Source organism: Panulirus ornatus, chromosome 14, assembly GCF_036320965.1.
Source record: "Panulirus ornatus isolate Po-2019 chromosome 14, ASM3632096v1, whole genome shotgun sequence".
Classification (NCBI taxonomy): domain Eukaryota; kingdom Metazoa; phylum Arthropoda; class Malacostraca; order Decapoda; family Palinuridae; genus Panulirus; species Panulirus ornatus.
Window position 1 is genome coordinate 2,979,340 of NC_092237.1, and position 21,686 is coordinate 3,001,025.

At 48.8% G+C, this 21,686-nt stretch overlaps 1 protein-coding gene across 1 annotated transcript in view; it reads left to right on the forward strand.

Moving 5' to 3' along the window:
* The window catches only part of LOC139753163 (transient receptor potential-gamma protein-like), a 479,099-nt gene that overhangs the window by 285,592 nt on the left and 171,821 nt on the right, over positions 1 to 21,686 (forward strand). The window contains exon 3 of the mRNA XM_071669339.1: positions 10,423 to 10,553. Within this exon, the coding sequence (XP_071525440.1) occupies positions 10,423 to 10,553 (131 nt within the window). The remainder of the gene's footprint in view (positions 1 to 10,422; positions 10,554 to 21,686) is intronic.

The window sequence follows — 21,686 nt, forward strand, 5'->3', positions numbered from 1 at the left end:
GCATATCTCACCGGCCCCCATTCTCAGTTTCCTATACTTGCCTCTTTGTGCTAAATCTTTACGGTTTTTCCTGCCATTATGGTCCTTAGTCCCCCTTACAACAGGGGTGGTAACTGGGCCTCTTCTTGGTGGTTCTCTTCATCAAGACAATTGCGCCTTAGGGTCCACTAGATCAGGAGGGAAGGGAAGTTTACGAGTGATTGTGGGTGGAGGGAGAGGTTGTGAGAGTGAAGGAGAGGTTGTGAGAGGTAGGGAGAGCAGGGAGGGAGGTATTCGACGTATAAGTTGTGTTGAGAAATGTTGGGAAGTATGAAGAAATCTTCCTTGTTGTCTGGTCCATAATGTCAATTGCTGTGTGGTCCATTATAACCCTTGGTTCGTTATATCGATCGTCTCCTGCCTTATCTCCATCATACTGTCCATTATGTCCATTATTTATCTTACTGTCCATTATGTCCATTGTGTATCATACTGTCCATTATGTCCATTGTGTATCATACTGTCCATTATGTCCATTGTGTATCATACTGTCCATTATGTCCATTTTGTATCATACTGTCCATTATGTCCATTTTGTATCATACTGTCCATTATGTCCATTGTGTATCATACTGTCCATTATGTCCATTTTGTATCATACTGTCCATTATGTCCATTTTGTATCATACTGTCCATTATGTCCATTTTGTATCATACTACTGTCCATTATGTCCATTGAGTATCATACTGTCCATTATGTCCATTGTGTAGTACAATATGTCTGATCACTAGTCCAGTAGGGTCGTTTTCTGTTCCTGTACCTCTCTCTCGCTAAATGTAACACGATAAATAAACTTTATTTTCCTTATTCTTTTCTTAACTGTTTTTGGGAAGAAATTTGCTTTGTCACGAGTATTGGTAGAATTACCATGATCTACCAGTGTTGGTATAGCTACCATGATCTACCAGTGTTGGTATAGCTACCATGATCTACCAGTGTTGGTATAGCGACCATGATCTACCAGTGTTGGTATAGCTACCATGATCTACCAGTGTTGGTATAGCTACCATGATCTACCAGTGTTGGTATAGCTACCATGATCTACCAGTAAGATTAAGAGAGTAAGAGAAAGACAAAGTGACTGAGTGTTGAGCAGTATTCGTCCCATGTCTGGAGGAGCGAGGCAAGACTGTGTGTGTGTGTGTGTGTGTGTGAGAGAGAGAGAGAGAGAGGTATCTCTGTGAAGGTAAGACTGGCTTAGGGATGTGTTTAAAGATAACTTGGAGTTTACTGGTGGAAAGAAGGAAAAAAGAAAATGGGTATTGGTTTTGGGAGGTGAGATACGAGGTGGGTTGTGGGACCACAGTGTATTAGAGAATGGTTTCTGGAGCACCTCTCTCTCTCTCTCTCTCTCTCTCTCTCTCTCTCTCTCTCTCTCTCTCTCTCTCTCTCTCTCTCTCTCTCTCTCTCTCTCTCTCTCTCTCTCTCTCTCTGTATGCATGTGTACGGGTGCATACATTCGTGCGTATGTGTGTGTGTGTGTGTGTGTGTGTGTGTGTGTGTGTGTGTGTGTAGGGTATCCAGCAGTGTACACAGTAAGATGGAGGATCGTCTCTCGTAAGTTTAGCAATAAATAGGATGCTGGAGGATGTGTTGTGGTGATGAGCGACCGGCGTAGGACACTGCAGGACTCTCCTTAACACACACCACCACCATCCATCAACGCTTGAAGGATATATATATATATATACATACATGTATATATATATATATATATATATATATATATATATATATATATATATATATATATATATATATATATATGTATGTATATATATTGCAGTTGAGGCGATTTTTAGTAACTTTTGAAATTGGTGTGTTAAAGTGAAGAGGAGGGGAGGGAGGGGGGGGTGAACCAGAGGGGCCGATAAACGCATCGGGGAGAGGGATGAGAGGAAGAATCGGATATCGGTGTGAGAGGTGGGGGAGCCGCAGAGGAAGTGAGTTGGGGGAGAGCTGCAGGGGAGAGTGATCGTGGGGTGAGGGTGTGGGGGGGGGAGAGGATGTTGGGAGAGGAGTGGCGCCATGACCACGGTCTGGGTGAGAGTATCAGGCAGTGAGAGGAGGGAGAGGTCAGGAGGTGACTCTTGCATGGTGAGGGGACTCACGCTTTCTCTCTCTCTCTCTCTCTCTCTCTCTCTCTCTCTCTCTCTCTCTCTCTCTCTCTCTCTCTCTCTCTCTCTCTCTCTCTCTCACGTAAGGGAGAGGGATTACGGTGTGTAATCCTTCAGTAAGCCATCTCCCTTACGGCTTACTTCTCACTAATCACACCTGCACCCACCACCACCCACCTACACCTGCCCACCACCACCCACCTACACCTGCCCACCACCACCCACCTACACCTGCCTACCACCACCCACCTACACCCGCCCACCACCACCCACCTACACCTGCCCACCACCACCCACCTACACCCGCCCACCACCACCCACCTACACCCGCCCACCATCGCTGTAATTCGTCAGTTCCCCATCGAAACAACCCTTGCTGAGTGTGAGGTATTAACCTTCCCACAGCTGATGTCTTCTGTGTTGCTGCCATGACAGGAACAGCTTAAGCTTATCTGAAGCTTTTAAAGCTTTAGCAGTATGGTCCGACCCTTGGGTATACTGTTATGAGGCCAGTGTAAAAGGGTTGTGAAGAAGGCAGGGAGGAGAGGCTGTGGAAATTTGTGAAAATGTCGATGGAAGGTTGTATGTAGCAGTACAACCGGTTGTAAAAGAGGTTATATGAGACATATTGACATGGCTTTAAATGACGTATAAATGGTGAAGATATCAGATTTATCATGTAGGCTTATCAAAAGATGTGAAAAGGTTATGAAGCTATTAATAGAGGATATGAAGCTGTTGACGGAGGATCTGAAGCTATTCGTATAGGATCTGAAGCTGTAAATATCTAATTCTTTATTGGCTGTTGGAATTACATAGATATAGCAAATAAAGATTTTATAGAGCTCAAAATTATGCTGGAACAAGGAATTGAATTCCATGGAAATGGTGTTCAAAACCCTAACTGACAACCTTGTCTATGAAGATTAGAGTTTGATCACCTCCACATGTTACCTCCACCAGCGGCTGCTGGAGGCGCTCCCTATGTTAACATTTACATATTAACACGAATATTAGCTGAGCTGGAACCGTTCCAGGGAGGAAGGAAGAAGGGGAGAGACGATAGTCATGGCGGTTTTTGGCTAAGGACTGTAACATTCTCTCTCTCTCTCTCTCTCTCTCTCTCTCTCTCTCTCTCTCTCTCTCTCTCTCTCTCTCTCTCTCTCTCTCTCTCCCTGATATCTTGGCCTGGCGTGGAGGCTCACCTGACGCGACCTTTTGTTGAGGCTGCTTGAACCCCTGCAGGGGGGGGGGGGGGGGGCAGTAACCTCCCCCTCCAGGCACCCCCCACATCTCCACCAGGGGAGGGAGGGGAGGGGAGGAGGGAAAGTCAGGGGAAGAACGAACATAAAGAAAATGAATATGTCGAAACCAGGAGTTGCAGGTCGTAGCCAGAGCTGCCGCATGTCGTAGACAGGAGTCGTAAGTCGTAGCCAGAGGTCGTAAGTAGAGACCAGGTGTCCCAAGTGGTACCCAGGTGTCTCAGATTGTAATCAGTAGTCGTCGCAAGTCGTAGCCAGGAGTCGTAAGGTTGTAGCCAGGGGTCGTGGCAAGTCGTTGCCAGGTGAGGCATGCGTCTTCGCTCGTCGCGTCCTGAGGTAATCCTGAAGGATAATTTCTTATGGAAATGTGTCGTGGAAGGATCCTCTCGCGTGTGTAGGTGCTGGTAAAGAAGGCATTACACCAAGACTTGAGGTTGTCGGAGAGATGTCAGGAGGAATTTCCTGGAGGTCTTGATGTCCGAGGTGAGGAGTTGGAGGGGGGGGGTCTGGAAAGGGGGAAGAAGGGGGTTCTTGGTTAATGTGAGGGTTTCAGAAAAGGGGAAGGGAAAGAGGATTTTTGGGAAAGAGAACTTTATAGAAATAGGTGAAGTTTAGGGATCCAGGGAGAGGGGCTTTTCCAGTCTGGGAGAGGGAGTTTGGAGGAAGGGAAAGAGAGGACTTTCCAAAATGGAAGAGAGTGAGTTCCAGTAATGGAAGGTAGGGGTTCCAGAGTAATACGGGAAGAAAAGTGGTTCTAGGAAGGAAGAAAGGGGGTTCCAGCTCGTGGATGGAGGAAGGGAGGAGTTCTTAAGTAAATTAGGGTGAGAAGTGGTTCCAGGAAAGAAGGCAGAGGGAGTTAAAGCATGGGGGAGGTTGGAGTTCCCGGGAAGGCAAGAGAGAGTCACAGAGGAGGCAAGAGAGAGTTCCAGAAAGACAAGGATGAGTTCCACGAAAGATACAAAAGAGCCAAGGTTGACAAGAGAGACTTCCAGGAAAGGCAAGAGACTTCCAGGAAGGCAAGAAAGAGTTCCATGCAAGATACAAAGAGATGAGGAAGGCAAGAAAGACTTCCAGGAAAGGCAAGAGACTTCCAGGAAGGCAAGATAGAGTTCCATGCAAGATACAAAGAGCCTAGGAAGGCAAGTTAGACTTCCAGGAAAGGCAAGAGAGAGTTCCAGGAAGGCAAGAGAGACTTCCAGGAAAGGCAAGAGAGAGTTCCACGAGGGCAAGAGTGAGTTCCATAGATGTGAAGAGAGTTTCCTGTGAAATGTAATCCCATGAACGTGAAGGAGAAACTGCAGAGAGGAGAGGACAAGCCACGTATGGGGTAAGAACGCCAGCTGAATGGGAAATACTGGAAGCATTGTTTCCATAGTAGCAAAGCTGGACATGATAACTGGAAGCAGTGTCACCTTACCGACCGTACATCGTAATGTCTTCTGTTCAAAAACATATATTAAAGGAGGTGGCTCAATCTCTATGAGTTTAGGAAGCCTGAGTGAATGACTGATATGAAATATAGGTTATATATATATATATATATATATATATATATATATATATATATATATATATATATATATATATATATATATATATCCCCTCATGAATAGAGCAACGTCAACATATGGGATAAACATATATTTTCTTTTACTTTAACAAAAACGTTTTCATTTCAAACTTTAGAACGTTCTGGATGACATTGAGTTTAACGTTTCAAGTTTCAAGTTACGAAACACCGGAAGTCTTGGTGTTGAGGGGGACCAGCGTGGTCGATGAGAGACCTACTTGGTCTGTCAGACACCAGGATGGTCCGTCAGAGACCAGTGAAGAGCGAGGGAGGTGAGGAATCGGACCATAGACCAACATTTTGCCTCGAACTGTGCACAACCACACCCGGTGCTTCACAGAGGCATCTTTTTTTACCATCTCTCTCTCTCTCTCTCTCTCTCTCTCTCTCTCTCTCTCTCTCTCTCTCTCTCTCTCTCTCTCTCTCTCTCTCTCTCTCTCTCTCTCTCTCTCATCATGAAAGGTCATCTCAGACGCCGTGCCGTCATACCCATGGCTCGTGCTCAAGGGTTAACTGTTGTAGCTCGCTGAGCCCACCATTATTCTCCTCATGACTAGATTTTCATGAAAGAATATTTACCACACCTCAATGTCCTACGCCCGTAGTGACCTGCGCATGAAGCTGTTACCAAGTGCAAGTTGTCTACTGTGATGCTCGGGACATAGACCGCGGCTCCCTGTCCTCCTCCGTCCCCCACAACGCCTCTGACACCCTCCCAGAAAGAGGAGGGAGGGAGTGCGCCATTCATCTCCAGACGCACAGCTGAACCCATTGTGAAAGCATTTCTGACTCATTTACATACACCCGGTGTCCAAGCTCGGGGAAAAGAGTGTTTTTTCCTCACTCGTTCTCAGAGTCACCGTAACTCACGTGCACACACACACACACACACACAAAAACACTGTCGCCTTCCAGCCAACATATTTTTCTCGTCGGAAGCAAAACGTAACCTCCACAGATCATGTGTTGATTGACCTGGTTCACCTGTGAGGATGCCATCGTGTCATGTAGTTTCCTCAGAGTTTGCAACATCTGTTCGCGCGAGGGACTGCACCTCACGCGCCACTAGTTATGTAGCGGCCGCCCCACGCCACACGGCTGGGTGGGTGGTGGGCGTTCTCAGGCTATGCTGTTGGGTGATGGGCGTGCCACGTGTTGGGTGATGGGCGTGCCACGTCTCATTTCACTCTCAGTGAAATCTCAGCTCACTTCCAGTTACCTTCCAGTCCGTCCTAGCTCATTCCCAGTTCTCCTGATGCGCTTCACACACTCTCAGATCAATGTATACTCCTTCTGGGTCACCAAGAGTACTACCTTACTCCCGAAGCCCTACCAGTCCCCCCCCCCCCCCCCAGTTTACTCCTGAGGCACTACTCCCTCTTCCTCTTGCATTGGGCTCACAGTTCTCTCCCTGTAACCCAGTTCCTGCTTGATACCTTCTCACCTCCCTCCCCTCCTTTACCCCCGAGTACACCCAGTACATACCCCCCCCCCCCCCAGGAAGCAACATAGATTGTCTGGTGTCGTTGCCCCGTGATAAGTCAGGGACAGTTGGGTCGATACCGTTTCACTGGTGATTCAGGTTCATCCGAGCCTTGTGTCGAAACCCTCGTCCCTCCAGCAGCACGACCCTCGCCTGGATCCTCCCACCCAGTAGGGCTTTGTTGCGCCGATTTGTGGGGACGTTTTTGTCCGACACGGTTGAAGGAGTTAGTGGTTCATGCCCGGATTTCGACTTGTAATTCACTGTATCAAGTTCGTTTTCACGGTGAACCTTTTGTTCGGACACTGACTCATTGTGACAAATGGCTCAGGAAGGATTAGATTCATAGCCGGAGGATAAAACACTTAAGATATGTTGTTGATTAAGGGAGTAAAGTGCCTTGCAAGGCCTCGGCTCGTGGGAGTTTCGATCACCTAAGTTGTTTGTGTCTGCAGCAGCTGCGCTGTTCCCTCCGGCGGGATGATGGCGGCAGAGGTCTGGAGGAGGAGAGTGTTGTCTGCCGCATGGTGGCCACAGGCGCGGACGATCTGTATGTGTGGCAGACAAGCAGAGTCACACGGACACACAGCGCGGGTGTCTACTTGTGGATACATAAGACGAGATTTTGCCCAAAGACAGGGCTAGCACGTAACGCAAACTTTGCTGAGAGATAAGAGATAGGAAGATAGAGAGACATAAAGAGAGACACTAAGATATATAAAGAGACGACATTAGAGATAAAAATGTTTAAGAACAGCGAAGGAGAGAGGAAATGTGAGAGAAGAAAAGATAGATCCGTCGTCGCCAGGTTCAGGCCATGATATATATGACCTGACGAACACTGGTTCCTGGGACCACAACTCACCCACAGTGAGGGGTAGGTACAGCCTCTCCCTCGCCAGCTGACACCACCAGACCTTTACGTCAACGATAACTCAGCTCTGGCAAGATGATAACGTACAGGTAACGATCGTAGCGATCGTTACCTGTCACATACCAACAGACCGACACACCCACCAACAGCCAGACCCAGGAAGTGACCAGCTAACGGGCTACTGGGGGTACGACCCTCTGGACCAGTCGCAAACGACCCGAGGTAGAACGACCATCAGCTGTCCGCGGAAAGGACTGACGGCCGCCCAATCACCATCGACTTGGCAGATAACCAGCTACAAGCGATCACCAGGAGAGTGATGGTGATGTTCAAATGGTGAGGCGGTCTTGTGGGTGTGAGGTGAGTGACCTACGAGGAACCAGAGGGGCGGCCAGGTCTCCACCCACCACTCAGGCAAAATAAGATAGAATGAGCAACGAAAAAAGACGATGGTCTTTCTGTCTTGCTCTTGTTCACCGTGTAGACCGTCCAGAGAGGGAGGGAGGGAGGGGCAATGGTTTTATGTCCACTGTGAGACCTGTTTGTTACTGGGGCCAGAGTTGGAGTGGTCTTGGGGCGATGACAGGGGCGTCTTGTGTGACGATTCCCAGGGGAGATAGTTGATGGAGACGCAAGATTCTCTTTCTTTCTTTCTCTCTTTCTTTCATTCTCTCTCCCTCGTCAGCGTCATCAGTATAAGCCCCAGTGTGACCCCCTTCCCGCCCAGGTTGGTAGTTAATCTGAGCACTTGGTGTGGCGTCCAGTTGCAGTGTTTCGGTAGAGTTGGTTGATCCAGTCGACGCCTGGCTCCCGCACCGTCAGGGGCTTGGGAGGGAGTCAGTATTTTTTAGAGGGGCCGTGTGAGCGAGGCGGGAGTGGCAGCCATCCATAGACAGTGGGATGGCGCGAGGCCTGCCTGGCGCCTGCTGATGTGGGAGTATCCCTCAGGACGTCGACCTCTCTCTTGTAGCAGCAGGTGAGGGAGGAACAGGAGGAGGAGGAGTCCTACGCTGTGGTGACCTGGCCATAGTGGTGACCTTGTCGTGTAGGGCCACGAAGGCCCATGTTTCACAAGGATTACTCCCAGGGATTGGTAGGATTCCTCGCGAGATTCACAAGGAGTTAGTGAAATGATCAGATTAATATCGTGTATATTGTTAGCAGAGTTGGATGTGCCTATTCCCATAGCGGGTGGCCCTCAGAGTGACCCTAACCCTGAAGTAGGCGACACGGCCCTTGAGCACGACAATTCGACCCTTAGGTATGATGACCTGGTCTTTAACCTTACCTGTCAGGGTCAAGCTTATATATAATGTATGTATGTTATGTCTTCAGCTGCAAAATTCCCGTCACCGTAAAAGATATTTTATTATTTAATAAAAGTTGGCAACTAGTCTGTTCGAGCGTGGGGCTTTCTTATCCCAGGACAGACTCGCAAACTTTCAGGGACGCAGAAAAAAAAGAAATTCCCTGGCATCAGGCCTGGACAATCGGCCTTACGGCAAAACCTTCCAAACTTGTGCAATGGATGGCAGGATGAACAGTAGTTCTTCCTAGGGGGAAAAAATAATTTCTGTTAAAAACAAAAGGCGTAAAAAAGTATTTATTTCTGTTCTATAAACGTTTTATCATTTATCTGAGTTTTATCATTTTTCTGAATTACGATAACCCAGATGAAAGATTTATAATGAAAACCTTCACTGGTATGGAAGCCATCAACAGCACTACACGTATATTTAAAGGTATTAAAATCACATGAACGTGATTGAATAACACAGAAGCTGGATTTAAACGCTAAAATATATGACTACGAAACTGGTCGAGCAGCAATATTTGTTGACAAGATTTGAAGGCAGAAATTTTAGTTCTAAAAATATATGAATTTTTCAGCTGCTCAAGAGTGAAATGGATGTGATTTATTAATTAATTCTAGGAATACAGTAGAATAGATTATACAACACTATGAAAGAAAATCCATCAAGATTTTATACAGCGTGAGAGTGTTGTATTGTCTTACCTGGGAGAGCAGCAGTACCTCTCCCAGACTCACATCCTGGGAGAGTAGCAGTACCTCTCCCACGCTCACATCCTGGGAGAGTAGCAATACCTCTCCTAGGCTCACATCCTGGGAGAGTAGCATTACCTCTCCCAGGCTCACATCCTGGGAGAGTAGCAGTACCTCTCCCACGCTCACATCCTGGGAGAGTAGCAATACCTCTCCCAGGCTCACATCCTGGGAGAGTAGCATTACCTCTCCCAGGCTCACATCCTGGGAGAGTAGCAATACCTCTCCCAGGCTCACATCCAGGGAGAGCAGCAATACTTCTCCCAGGCTCACATCCAGGGAGAGTAGCAGTACCTCTCCCAGGCTCACATCCAGGGAGAGCAGCAATACCTCTCCCAGGCTCACATCCAGGGAGAGTAGCAGTACCTCTCCCAGGCAGCTCTACTTTCATATAAACATTGTAAGTTGTTGCTGTGCGTGACACTACACCTACCCAGCTGTGTAGTAACGTGACACTACACCTACCCAGCTGTGTAGTAACGTGACACTACACCTACCCAGCTGTGTAGTATTCCTTTTTGTGTCAAAAAAGAGATATTCTCTTAACGTGGATCTGTTATTCTACATTTCCCTTTGCATGTTCGTATGTGTAGACAACCTCACATATGACACTCTACAGCATGAAACTCACACGATTATCTTGTTAACTACGATGTTTTCAGCGGTGGGCGCTACGCGCTAGCCCTCCGTAATGGCCGCTGTGAGGGAGAGTGAGGGAGAGGCAGACAGATGCTCACCTCACCACAACACTCACCACACAAACCAAACATGTTCATTCGTTTTCCTGCTGTTTCTCCTGACCTTCTGTACCTCATTTGTCTTCTGGTGTTTCTTATCTCGACTCTTCTTCTTCTTCTTCTTCTTCTTCTTCTTCTTCTTCTTCTTCTTCTCTTCAGTTTCCTTTTTCTTCTTCCCCTCCCATATTAGCAACCATTCCTACAACCACAAGTCCCCTTAAAGAGCCACAGCATCCATGGCAGGTCTCTAACCCCGTCTCTCCATCTCCCACAGAGCCACAGCATCCATGGCATGGGGGAGGAGGACCGACACAACCGGCCCCACCAGGAGATGGGGCAGCTCAGCACCGAGGAGAAGAGGTTCCTCCTCTCGGTGGAGAGAGGAGACGTCGCCGGCGTCCGCAGGTAAGTCATCCACGTCCGCTGGCTCAATCCTGCTGTAGGACCTCCCCCTACGAACAAGGTATTTGTGGCATGTGAGGTGTTTGATGACTTAGAGATCCGTGTGGGGTATTGGGTCATTATTATATTATTGGGAATCTCTGGTGGTCTGAAGATATGTGTATGGTATTCAAATATTTTTGATGGACTATTTTAAAGAAGGTGGGGATGAGGGGGGGGGGCGTGGGGAGATGGTTACCATACTCGATTCGTTGTCCAGAGGGCTTGGGTTCGATCCCCTGGTGGGGCAAACGCCCTGGTAGACAAGTGGGTTACGTAATGACACACCTGGCGGTCAGAGAAGCTTTGATTGATGAGGTGTTTGTTAGCTTGGGGGAAGAGGATGTGACCTCGAAATACACCGATTTTGCCAGAGTCGATTCTGTGGGACGTACAGACACTGAGGGGAACTGGTCGAGTCTGTGATAGGTACAGACACTGAGAGGAACTGGTCGAGTCTGTGAGAGGTACAGACACTGAGGGGAACTGGTCGAGTCTGTGAGAGGCACAGACACTGAAGGGGACTTGTCGAGTCTGTGAGAGGTACAAACATTGAGGGGAAAAAGATATATTGAGAACATCTACTGAAGAACGGAGAGAAAGACACAGGACACTCCTACACACAGTCCTTCCCTCTGTAGGATCCAAGGATACGTGAGAGCCCCGACAACAGAAACGGTCGGCCAGGTCCTCCTCAGCCGAGGGGCGCCTCCCTCCCTCCCTCCCTTCCTACCCGTTGCCAGTGTGGGGCGGCCAACAGTAAACAGGAGACTACCCCAGTCAGCCACCAGCCACCCACAGAAATCACGGTTTCCTCGCGAGGCAGAATTTTGTCTACGTGGGTTTGACTAAACAGAGATCCGGCTACTGTTGCTTGAGTCTTTCCCTCCCCACACAGGGGGTCCGACGCGCCGCTTGCACTCACACTGTGCTGACGGGAGTCTGTCTGTCTGGCTCTGTCTGTTCCACTTCGCCTCCAGAATTATATTTCCAGGAAAAAAAAAAGAAAAAATGTTTGCACAGGCATTAAATCCTGCCCCTCTCTGTTGTGTGTGTGGTATAAGGTTAGTGTGTCACAAATCCCTGTTTTCTTCTCCTTTATGGCCACTTTACAGCGGGGGATCATATTACCGCACCCCGGCCAGACACGTGGAAGGTTTAATTCTGTTTCAAGATTGTGGTGGTAATTGTTGCAGAGGGTGAGGGTGGGGACCACGTGCCGCCTGGGGTGGTGTAGTGAGGCCAATTTCTGTTTGTTATTTTTATTCAATACCAGACGAGGGAAGGACACACACACATACACACACACACACACACACACACACACACACACACACACACACACACACACACACACACACACACACACACACAGCAGCTGACCCTGAGACATTACTGGGGTAACAGGCAAGTTGGTGGACGTTTGGCCTGTATGTTGACACATGGATGAGCTGCTCCCCCCCTTCTCTCTCTCTCTCTCTCTCTCTCTCTCTCTCTCTCTCTCTCTCTCTCTCTCTCTCTCTCTCTCTCTCTCTCTCTCTCTCTCTCTCTCTCTCTCTCTCTCTCTCTCTCTCTCTCTCTCTCTCTCTCTCTCTCTCTCTCTCTCTCTCTCTCTCTCTCTCTCAGCCTGGGTCGCGGGTCAGCTGGAGATCTGCTGTTCCGCTGTGTCATGACTTGTACTGAGGGCCGTCCATACTCCTTTCTTCCTTCCGGTTTATTGTCTTCTTGTATTCTCTTGTAACTGTGTACTGTATTCTGTTGTATCTGCCTGCTGTATTCTCTTGTACCTGTATGCTGTATTCTTTTGTATGTACTTGCTGTATTCTGTTGTATCTGCCTGCTGTAGTCTCGTGTATCTTCCTGCTGTATTTACCATGAATTGCTCTTCGCTTTATCAGGCTCATCATCTTTCCTTTATTCTTTCACTGTCAACAGTTTTGCCCGTGTTGTCGCATGGTGTTCTTGAGGAGGATTCAGTCCTTCATCCAGCTCTTTATCTTCGTCGTCCTCTTCCGTTGTCTTTATCCTCTCCTCTCCTCTCCTGTCTTCATCCTCTCCTGTCTTCTTCCTCTCCTCTCCTCTCCTCTCCTGTCTTCATCCTCTCCTGTCTTCTTCCTCTCCTCTCCTGTCTTCATCCTCTCCTGTTTTCATCCTCTCTTCCTCTCCTGTTTTCATCCTCTCTTCCTCTCCTGTCTTCATCCTCTCCTGTCTTCTTCCTCTCCTCTCCTCTCCTCTCCTCCCCTCTCCTCTCCTCTCCTGTCTTCATCCTCTCCTCCTCTCCTGTCTTCATCCTCTCCTCCATTCTTCAGTCTTGGGTATAAATCCCCAGAGCTGCCTTATCTCACCTCCTGTTCCCTTGCTAATGTCTTGCAAGATATCATTGTATTTTCTTGCATCACAGGCCTCGCCCGCTGCCGTCCTAGCCTCCCGTCCTTGTAAGGATAGTTCCTGATCCCTTCTGTCCCTGGTACGACCTTGTAAGGATAGTTCCTGATCCATTGTTTCACAGGTAATGACCTTGTTGTCTCGTTCCCAGAGTGGTTGACCTTCCTTGAAATGCAAGGGAAGAACTTTTCTTCTCTCCTCTGAGCTAAAGGTCACGACCATGTCCCTCCCTGGGGGATCAAGTCTACTCTCCCATTTCCAGAACAACCCATCTTCCCGCCCTATCTACCCCATCTCCCAGAGCAACCCATTTCCCCGGTCCCTCTTCCGCCTATATCCTCCCTTCCGGATCTTTGTGACTTTTCTTATAGACAATACTGGTCGTTGTGCTCGAGGACAGCCACGACTTCCTGCCACAACGACGCCCTCTGTCTTCTACAGGAAGAACCCTCTCCTTCCCAGGACGTCCCGCCCGGCCAACCTCGCTGGCCATATCTTACCTTTTTACGAGGTCGCCCCTATCACCAGAGAGTCCCCTGCCCATTCTACACCTCCTTCCTCTAATGTTATGAACATTATCTTTATCCTGCAGTTGTAGCGTCGGAATCCCTTAAGTCGCACCTACTGCGGAGGGCAGCTACCTGCAAGTCGGCGGGAAAGAGGCGATGTTTTGTCTCACAGAGGACGGTGTCTTGCGTGGTTCCTGAGCCTCACAGTGACGCCCCGCTCCCCTCACTTGCCTGTGTCTTGCCAGGGCTTCTCCTCTGGACTAGGCCAGGTTCAGCCCTCACTTTCGTGCCTCCTGGCGGCGGGTCCTGTGAGGAAGTCCAGATCCTGCAGGAAGGGTGAGAAGTAATCATGACGCCGTAGATTTCAGATTTCACTCCTGCTGGAGGCGAAAGGAAGTTAGGGGGGGAGGGGGTACAAGTTATGTGGTCGAGTTAATAAGGAGAGACGGTGGGTGGGTGTGGGTGGAGGAGCAGGAGGATGGAGGAAGGAGTAAAGAGTCCGATAAAGAGGAGAATAAGGAAGGAAAGAGAAGAGAGGATGACAAGTAGAGGGATTAAATGTGAGGAGCAGGAGGAAGGAAGGCGGGAGAGAAAGACCAAAAACAGAGGAGAGATAGAAACGTAAATACCCGGAGAACAGAGACAGGGAAAGAGACGGCAACATATGAGTAGGCAGGAAAAAAGGAGACACAGAGAGAGAGAGACAGTGAGTAACAGGAAGAGACGTAGGAACGTAGGAGAGTCGGGTTGATTGCGATGAATCCTTCCTGGGGAGCAAGATTGGTAGGACCCCAACATACTTATCCCTAGTGAGGACATCCTTCGTATGATGGGAGGAAGTAGGTGCGAGGTGTCTTTCACGTTGCTTAAAGCAGTTGTGTGGTATTAGAGAGAGAGAGAGAGAGAGGCCCCCAGGGAGGCGTGGGCTGAACTCTCGCGAATTTATAGAAAGCAAAAAAAAAAAAAATTGCTTTTCCGTATTGCACCTCGCGGGAAAATGGCCTAAAAAGCTCGTATAAAAAAAAAATTCATTTTAAAGTTTCAAAAGTTGATGATTTACTGCTGACAAGAATGTGCACATAGGGCGTACACAAGGATCTTCACATACGTACACTGTGTCTACAACAGTGTCGTGTGTACCTAACCCGACCTGGCAAACAACAATCGTTTAGGCATCAATACTTTACACTGAAGTACACTTAACTACTGCTAACGATGTAATGCGATAGTTCATCATCTTAAATGACTGTGAAGATGAATTGGGTCATTCATAAGAAGCGTAGGAATATTATAGTATCATCTATGTGGTCCTGTAATGCTGCTTCCGCTTGCTTAAGCCAACATTAAGAACACATTTGTGTACACTTCGTACATTGGTCGGGATCATTTGTGTACACACGTCTGCACACTTCCAGCCCGTCCAGGACTGGAGCGACGTTATTGTCCTAAATGTTTCTTCGCTGGAAGGAGTTAGCAATCATTAAAGATGATTAGTTATTGATGATTAAAGATAACCCTTAAGGGACTTTTCGTGGTACCTCTCGTGTTTGGATCAGAGTGACAGGGTGTGGCTTGGGAAGGAACGTCGCCAGACTCATACAAGCAGCGGTTTCTGAAGCTCTTGTGAATGGTGTTGAAACTTTTATTCATAAGAATTATGGAAAGTTTTGCAACACTGGAGGAAAGGTTTTGTTATTATGCCTTCGAATGATATGTGTGTCCAGGTGCTTCCGCCGCCATTGGTAATCCCTCAACCTCAAAGGGGTTGAATCATACTCAGGGGGTTAGGTCGTCGTACTCAGGGGGTTAAATCGTCATACTCAGGGGGTTAGGTCGTCGTACTCAGGGGGTTAAGTCATCGTATTCAGGGGGTTAAGTCGTCGTACTCAGGGGTTAAGTCATCGTACTCAGGGGGTTAAGTCGTCGTACTCAGGGGTTAAGTCATCGTATTCAGGGGGTTAAGTCGTCTTGATGGTAGCATGGCGTACTTTATAGAAAAGATGGCATCTTCCTGTGAAGGGGATTTACATAAATCCCCATAAAGTCTGGAAATCCCATTCTTATATCACATACTTCCAGCCATTTTCAGCGGCGTGGGTTAGGACCGCTTTGCCTCGGGATGATGTTCCTGGTTAATGAGGCAGACATGGCCTGTGAGTCGTGCTGGGGAACTGGGTCGTACTGGGGGAGCTGGGTCGTACTGGGGGAGCTGGGTTGTACTGGGGGAGCTGGGTCGTACTGGGGGAGCTGGGTTGTACTGGGGGAGCTGGGTTGTACTGGGGGAGCTGAGTCGTACTGGGGGAGCTGGGTCGTGCTGGCGAAGCTGGGTTGTACTGGGGGAGCTGAATCGTACTGGGGGAGCTGGGTCGTACTGGTGAACTGGGTCGTACTGGGGGAACTGGGTCGTAATGGGGGAACTACTGGTGTCCACTGACTGGGGGAGACAGGCGTAAAATGGTAGGGTCGAGGGGATCCTAGGGCGAGTAGGGGGGGGGGGGGGGGGGGCGGCGGGCGGGGGGGGGGCGGGGGGGGGTGAACTATCGCTCGATGACGAGAAATTCTTGGAATGTTTATGTGACTTGAGAGTGTGACGACCACGTGACGCGGACGACAGGGTCGGAGGGAAATCTGAGCTCCGGGGAAATATTAAGGTGGGGGGCGGGGAGGGGCGGTTTAAAGAGGGGGGGGTGGAGGGAGGGGAAATTAGGGATATGAGGGGAGGGGCAGGTTCTTGAAGCAGGGGAAAACCCCAAGATGAGCGGGGGATAGTTTGGTAAAAAAGAGAAAATTCTCGGGGAAACAATGGGATTTTTTTTCAATTCATTTTCCCTGTGGGTGACCCACTTTGCCCCCTGATGACGTCACTGGGACGTCGTTGTAGACGTCACCTAATATTGTGATGGATGTCCCTGTGATGTCATCAACGGGACTTGTAATCCACAGGACTTGTAACGTGTGACTCACAAGACTTGTAACCCATGTACCATATAACTCGAACATGTAATCTTGAACACCGTCGTGTCTTGTACCAGTTTGACTCAGACATTTCTGGTGTAGAGTCTTACTAAAAACTCCCCAGCCTTGACCAGCTCAACCAACACATTCGTGGCTTTATTTGTGTCACGAACGATTTCGTGATGTTCTTGACAGTGCACGAATCTTGTTCTGTGTGGGAGGAGTATCCCAGGTGGGAGGAGTATCCCAGGTGGGAGGAGTATCCCAGGTGGGAGGAGTATCCCATGTGGGAGGAGTATCCCAGGTGGGAGGAGTATCCCAGGTGGGAGGAGTATCCCAGGTGGGAGGAGTATCCCAGGTGGGAGGAGTATCCCAGGTGGGAGGAGTATCCCATATTTATTGTATAGATCAGTCCACCTCCAGCATGTCACCTCCTGTGCTTGTGTTGTCATCTGCTCTGCATGCAGGAGCAGAGACAGGGAGAAGGACTGGTCGTCCTCCCGGGTTTACGGCAAGGGAGGGCGTGCATACGGTAGCAGTGGGAGGGCTGACTTTGGCAGGTCCTGTCCCTGCAATATGTTGCAAGAATTCATATGTGAAATTTGTGTCGTGCCTCTACTGTGTCGCCCAGACGAACCTGGGTGGTGCAGGTGTGTGTGTGTGTCTGTGTGTCTGTTTGTGTGTCTGTGTCTGTGTCTGTGTCTTGACCTTCCCTGACCTCGTAGCATCATCATCCAAAGCTCTGACTCTGGTTCCAGGATAACGCCATTTAGCTTTGTATACATCTACTACCACTGCTTCCCATACGTCTCTCTCACGACAATGTCACAAAAAAATATTAATAAAAAAAAGCGATTACACAAAAGAGGAAAACTTTTAATTTACAGTTAAGAAGAAAATAAAAACAGTTCTATATTTTACCCTTTTTTTTCAAGCCTTTCGCTCTCGCTCTGTGTGGGGAACTGTTGCCAAGTCTTCATAAATCCTGTGTGACATTTGAAGGGTCATGGGTGGAGGGGGCAATGGCCCCATAAATATTGGTGCCAGGTTTATGGGGTCAGATGGAGGCACTTCAGATGAGTAACAGTGGCACCCGTTAACAGTGTAACAATGCCAGCCGTTAACAGTCGTGTTTCCTTCCACTGTTGTAAAGTTTTCATCTGTTGTGCGTTGTACATGGGTCGCTTTTTGTGTCCAGCTGTTTGTTTGTTTACGGCCTTTGTTTGGAGTGGGATGGTCTTGTTTGTCGTTAGAGCCTCATAAAAGTTTTTATTCAATTGTGATTTTTTTTTCATTTCGTAAAACGAAAATGTTATGTTCAATCTCAGGACCGGAAGTGTTCTTGGCAAGGTTGTTATCCTGATATAACTAATATGTCTGTTGTGGAGGCTCTCTGTTGTGGAGGCTGTCTGTTGTGGAGGCTGTCTGTTGTGGAGGATGTCTGTTGTGGAGGATGTCTGTTGTGGAGGCTGTCTGTTGTGGAGGATGTCTGTTGTGGAGGATGTCTGTTGTGGAGGCTGTCTGTTGTGGAGGATGTCTGTTGTGGAGGCTGTCTGTTGTGGAGGCTGTCTGTTGTGGAGGCTGTCTGTTGTGGAGGCTCTCTGTTGTGGAGGCTGTCTGTTGTGGAGGCTGTCTGTTGTGGAGGCTCTCTGTTGTGGAGGCTGTCTGTTGTGGAGGCTGTCTGTTGTGGAGGCTGTCTGTTGTGGAGGCTGTCTGTTGTGGAGGCTCTCTGTTGTGGAGGCTGTCTGTTGCTGAGGCTGTCTGTTGCTGAGGCTGTCTGTTGTGGAGGCTCTCTGTTGTGGAGGCTGTCTGTTGTGGAGGCTCTCTGTTGTGGAGGCTGTCTGTTGTGGAGGATGTCTGTTGCTGAGGCTGTCTGTTGCTGAGGCTGTCTGTTGTGGAGGCTGTCTGTTGTGAAGGCTGTCTGTTGCTGAGGCTGTCTGTTGTGGAGGATGTCTGTTGTGAAGGCTGTCTGTTGTGGAGGATGTCTGTTGTTGTAGCTGTCTGTTGTGGAGGCTGTCTGTTGTGAAGGCTGTCTGTTGTGGAGGATGTCTGTTGTTGTAGCTGTCTGTTGTGGAGGCTGTCTGTTGTGAAGGCTGTCTGTTGCTGAGGCTGTCTGTTGCTGAGGCTGTCTGTTGTGGAGGATGTCTGTTGTGAAGGCTGTCTGTTGCTGAGGCTGTCTGTTGTGGAGGCTGTCTGTTGTGAAGGCTGTCTGTTGTGGAGGATGTCTGTTGTTGTAGCTGTCTGTTGCTGAAGCTGTTGCCGTCCGATGTTGAGGAAGAAAGATATACATATTCTGTTGTATGTGTGGTTGTATTCATCTCCACACTTCTACAGAATTTCACGTGGTGGACGTAGAAGACGCTACGTTCGTCACATTTCTATTGTTCTACAGAAGCAAAGAAATCTACAGAATCTTACGAAATGCAGAAGTGCTTGGAGTCTCCACACCTGACGTGTACTGGATTCCAGATTCTACAGAACTCCAGGAACCTACATATATCCAGGCTTCGTATGAGACCAGGAACTTACATAATTGCTGGCTCTATATAGAGACAGGCTCCACGTGATTCCAGGTTCCACATAATTCTGGGCTCCACATAAATCCAGTCTGTACTCAAATGCAGTTTCTGCACAGTTCCAGCCTGTTCAGAATTCCAGGCCCAAAACAATTCAAGAAAGTTATATAATTCCAGAAACGCACAGTTCTTAATTCATTTAAAAGGACGAATCCATTTATGTTACGTTATGAGTAATAGTGTTGAAGAAGTTGACCATAACTACCTCTTGGTTGTCAGAACTACCTCTTGGTGGCTTGAACTACCTCTTGGTTGCCAGAACTACCCCTGGATGGCTTGAACAACCTCCTGGCTGCCGGAACTACCTCCTGGATGGCTATAAGTACGGCCAGAAGTACCGCCTGGATGGCCGGGACTACTGCTGGTGCCTCTTGAAGTTCCAGTGAAAAAATTGATGGGAAAGAGCAAGTTGCAAGAAAAAGGTCCGAGATTGCCAGCATGCAACCCCCTCCCGTAGCAGAGGGTGTGTTGTGTGGTGATGTGTGGAGCACTGTAGTGGCTCCCTCCCTCCCTCACCTCCCCTGCCGTCCTGGGCAGGGTGGCACCTCCTCCAGTAGACCATAATCGCCCTCTCCATCAAAGACAAATCCAGCCACGTCCCTGCATACCCGGCCTCCCGCCACATACCAGCCCTGGTGTACTCCCGGATTGTTTCAGTTGTTTGTAGACTCGTAGTGAGGGTGACCAGGTGTCGTGTTCATGACACGTTCTGACGTGATTTGAAGTGATGGTGGATTGCGTCAGGGGTCGTGTAAAGGCACGATTTACCAGATTGAGGTAAATGGCCTTGAAATGATAGATAATATGGCGAGGTTAGAATAGCCCTCTCTCCCCCAATGTCTCTCTCTCTCTCTCTCTCTCTCTCTCTCTCTCTCTCTCTCTCTCTCTCTCTCTCTCTCTCTCTCTCTCTCTCTCTCTCTCTCTCTCTCTCTCTCTCTCTCTCTCTCTCTCTCTCTCTCTCTCTCTCTCTCTCTCACACACAGAGCTACTCCAGCCACTCATTCCTCTCTTAACCACTTCAAGTCCTTGTCTTTATGAATTGAAATGGGCACTCCTGCTAGCCTCCCACTTCTGTGGGATAGAATGGGTGACCCAGCAACAGTCCTGCACTTCTGTGGGATTAAATGACTTCCCTCCCCCCCCAACCCACCCACCCACCCACCCTCCCTCACAATGAGAGGTGCAGTGGGTGGGGGTCACAGTGGGCCATGAGGGGGCTATGAACACCCCAACCCAGCCTGTCTGCCTACCTGTCTGGGCGGTGGATGGCAATCACACACCTGTCGCTTCCCATCACAGGTGAGTGTGTGTGTGTGTGTGTGTGTGTGTGTGTGTGTGTGTGTGTGTGTGTCTGTTCACAGTATACTGGGAGGGTATGTCTGTGTAGCAGGGGCGGCGTGGGTAGTGTGGTATGGTCGGTGGTGTGTGTGTGTGTGTCTGTTCACAGTATACTGGGAGGGTATGTCTGTGTAGCAGGGGCGGCGTGGGTAGTGTGGTATGGTCGGTGGTGTGTGTGTGTGTGTCTGTTCACAGTATACTGGGAGGGTATGTCTGTGTAGCAGGGGCGGCGTGGGTAGTGTGGTATGGTCGGTGGTGTGTGTGTGTGTGTCTGTTCACAGTATACTGGGAGGGTATGTCTGTGTAGCAGGGGCGGCGTGGGTAGTGTGGTATGGTCGGTGGTGGGTGGCACGAGCTGTGGTGTCAGGACTGTCCAAAGCCAGGTTGACGGGGACTCCTACACCAGACAGACGGAAGATCTGTTTATGAAGGAAGAAGAGAGAGTAACACACAGGCCTAAAGAGACAGAAAGACAGATGCGTTCATAGAAAGATAAATGGATGGACAGATGAACGAATGGATACATGATAAGTAAGAGAGAAAGAGATGAATAAGCAGGGAGAGAAGGAATGAATAATGCATGACAAATAATATTTGACCAATAAGAATAGGAGATAATGGACAGAGAACCAGAAGTAAGCTCAAGGAAGTCACTTCCAACAAACAGTTGTGTTTTTATGATTCAAGAATACCTTCCTCTCTCTCATCCAGACACTAAACTCTCCCTCCGGATGCTTCTGAAAACCTCCTCTCTCTCTCTCTCTCTCTCTCTCTCTCTCTCTCTCTCTCTCTCTCTCTCTCTCTCTCTCTCTCTCTCTCTCTCTCTCTCTCTCTCTCTCTCTCTCTCTCTCTCTCTCTCTCTCTCTCCGCTGGAGCACTTAACTCTCCCTCCGGACGCTTCAAAAATATACCTCACTTTTGTCAGGAATCCTTTAGCTTGGTCCGACATGCCATTAACATCACGCGAAGCCAGACACTTCAGCTCTTCCCTCCTGAAATGACGCGTGAAAGATTGTGATATGTTATCAGTGTCTCCCGGAACCCAGCTAATCTTGGGTGTTTGTTTGACCTATGGAGACGAGCTGATGCCTTGGGATCAGGTGTGGTAAATACCTCCAGATGTGCCCCGCCAGCTGATGCAGACGTCAGAACATATCTGGAAGCGTCGACTTGTGACGCGACACTGTGACGTCACCGATTGTTTACCTCAGAGATTGCGAGCTCATAACCAGATCTCTTACCCGCGAAGTGGTCATGCTAACGAGGCTATCATGGTGTTCGATGGGGAAATTTAAATCATGCACGATAGAAAGGTTATGGATGAGACAGAAGAG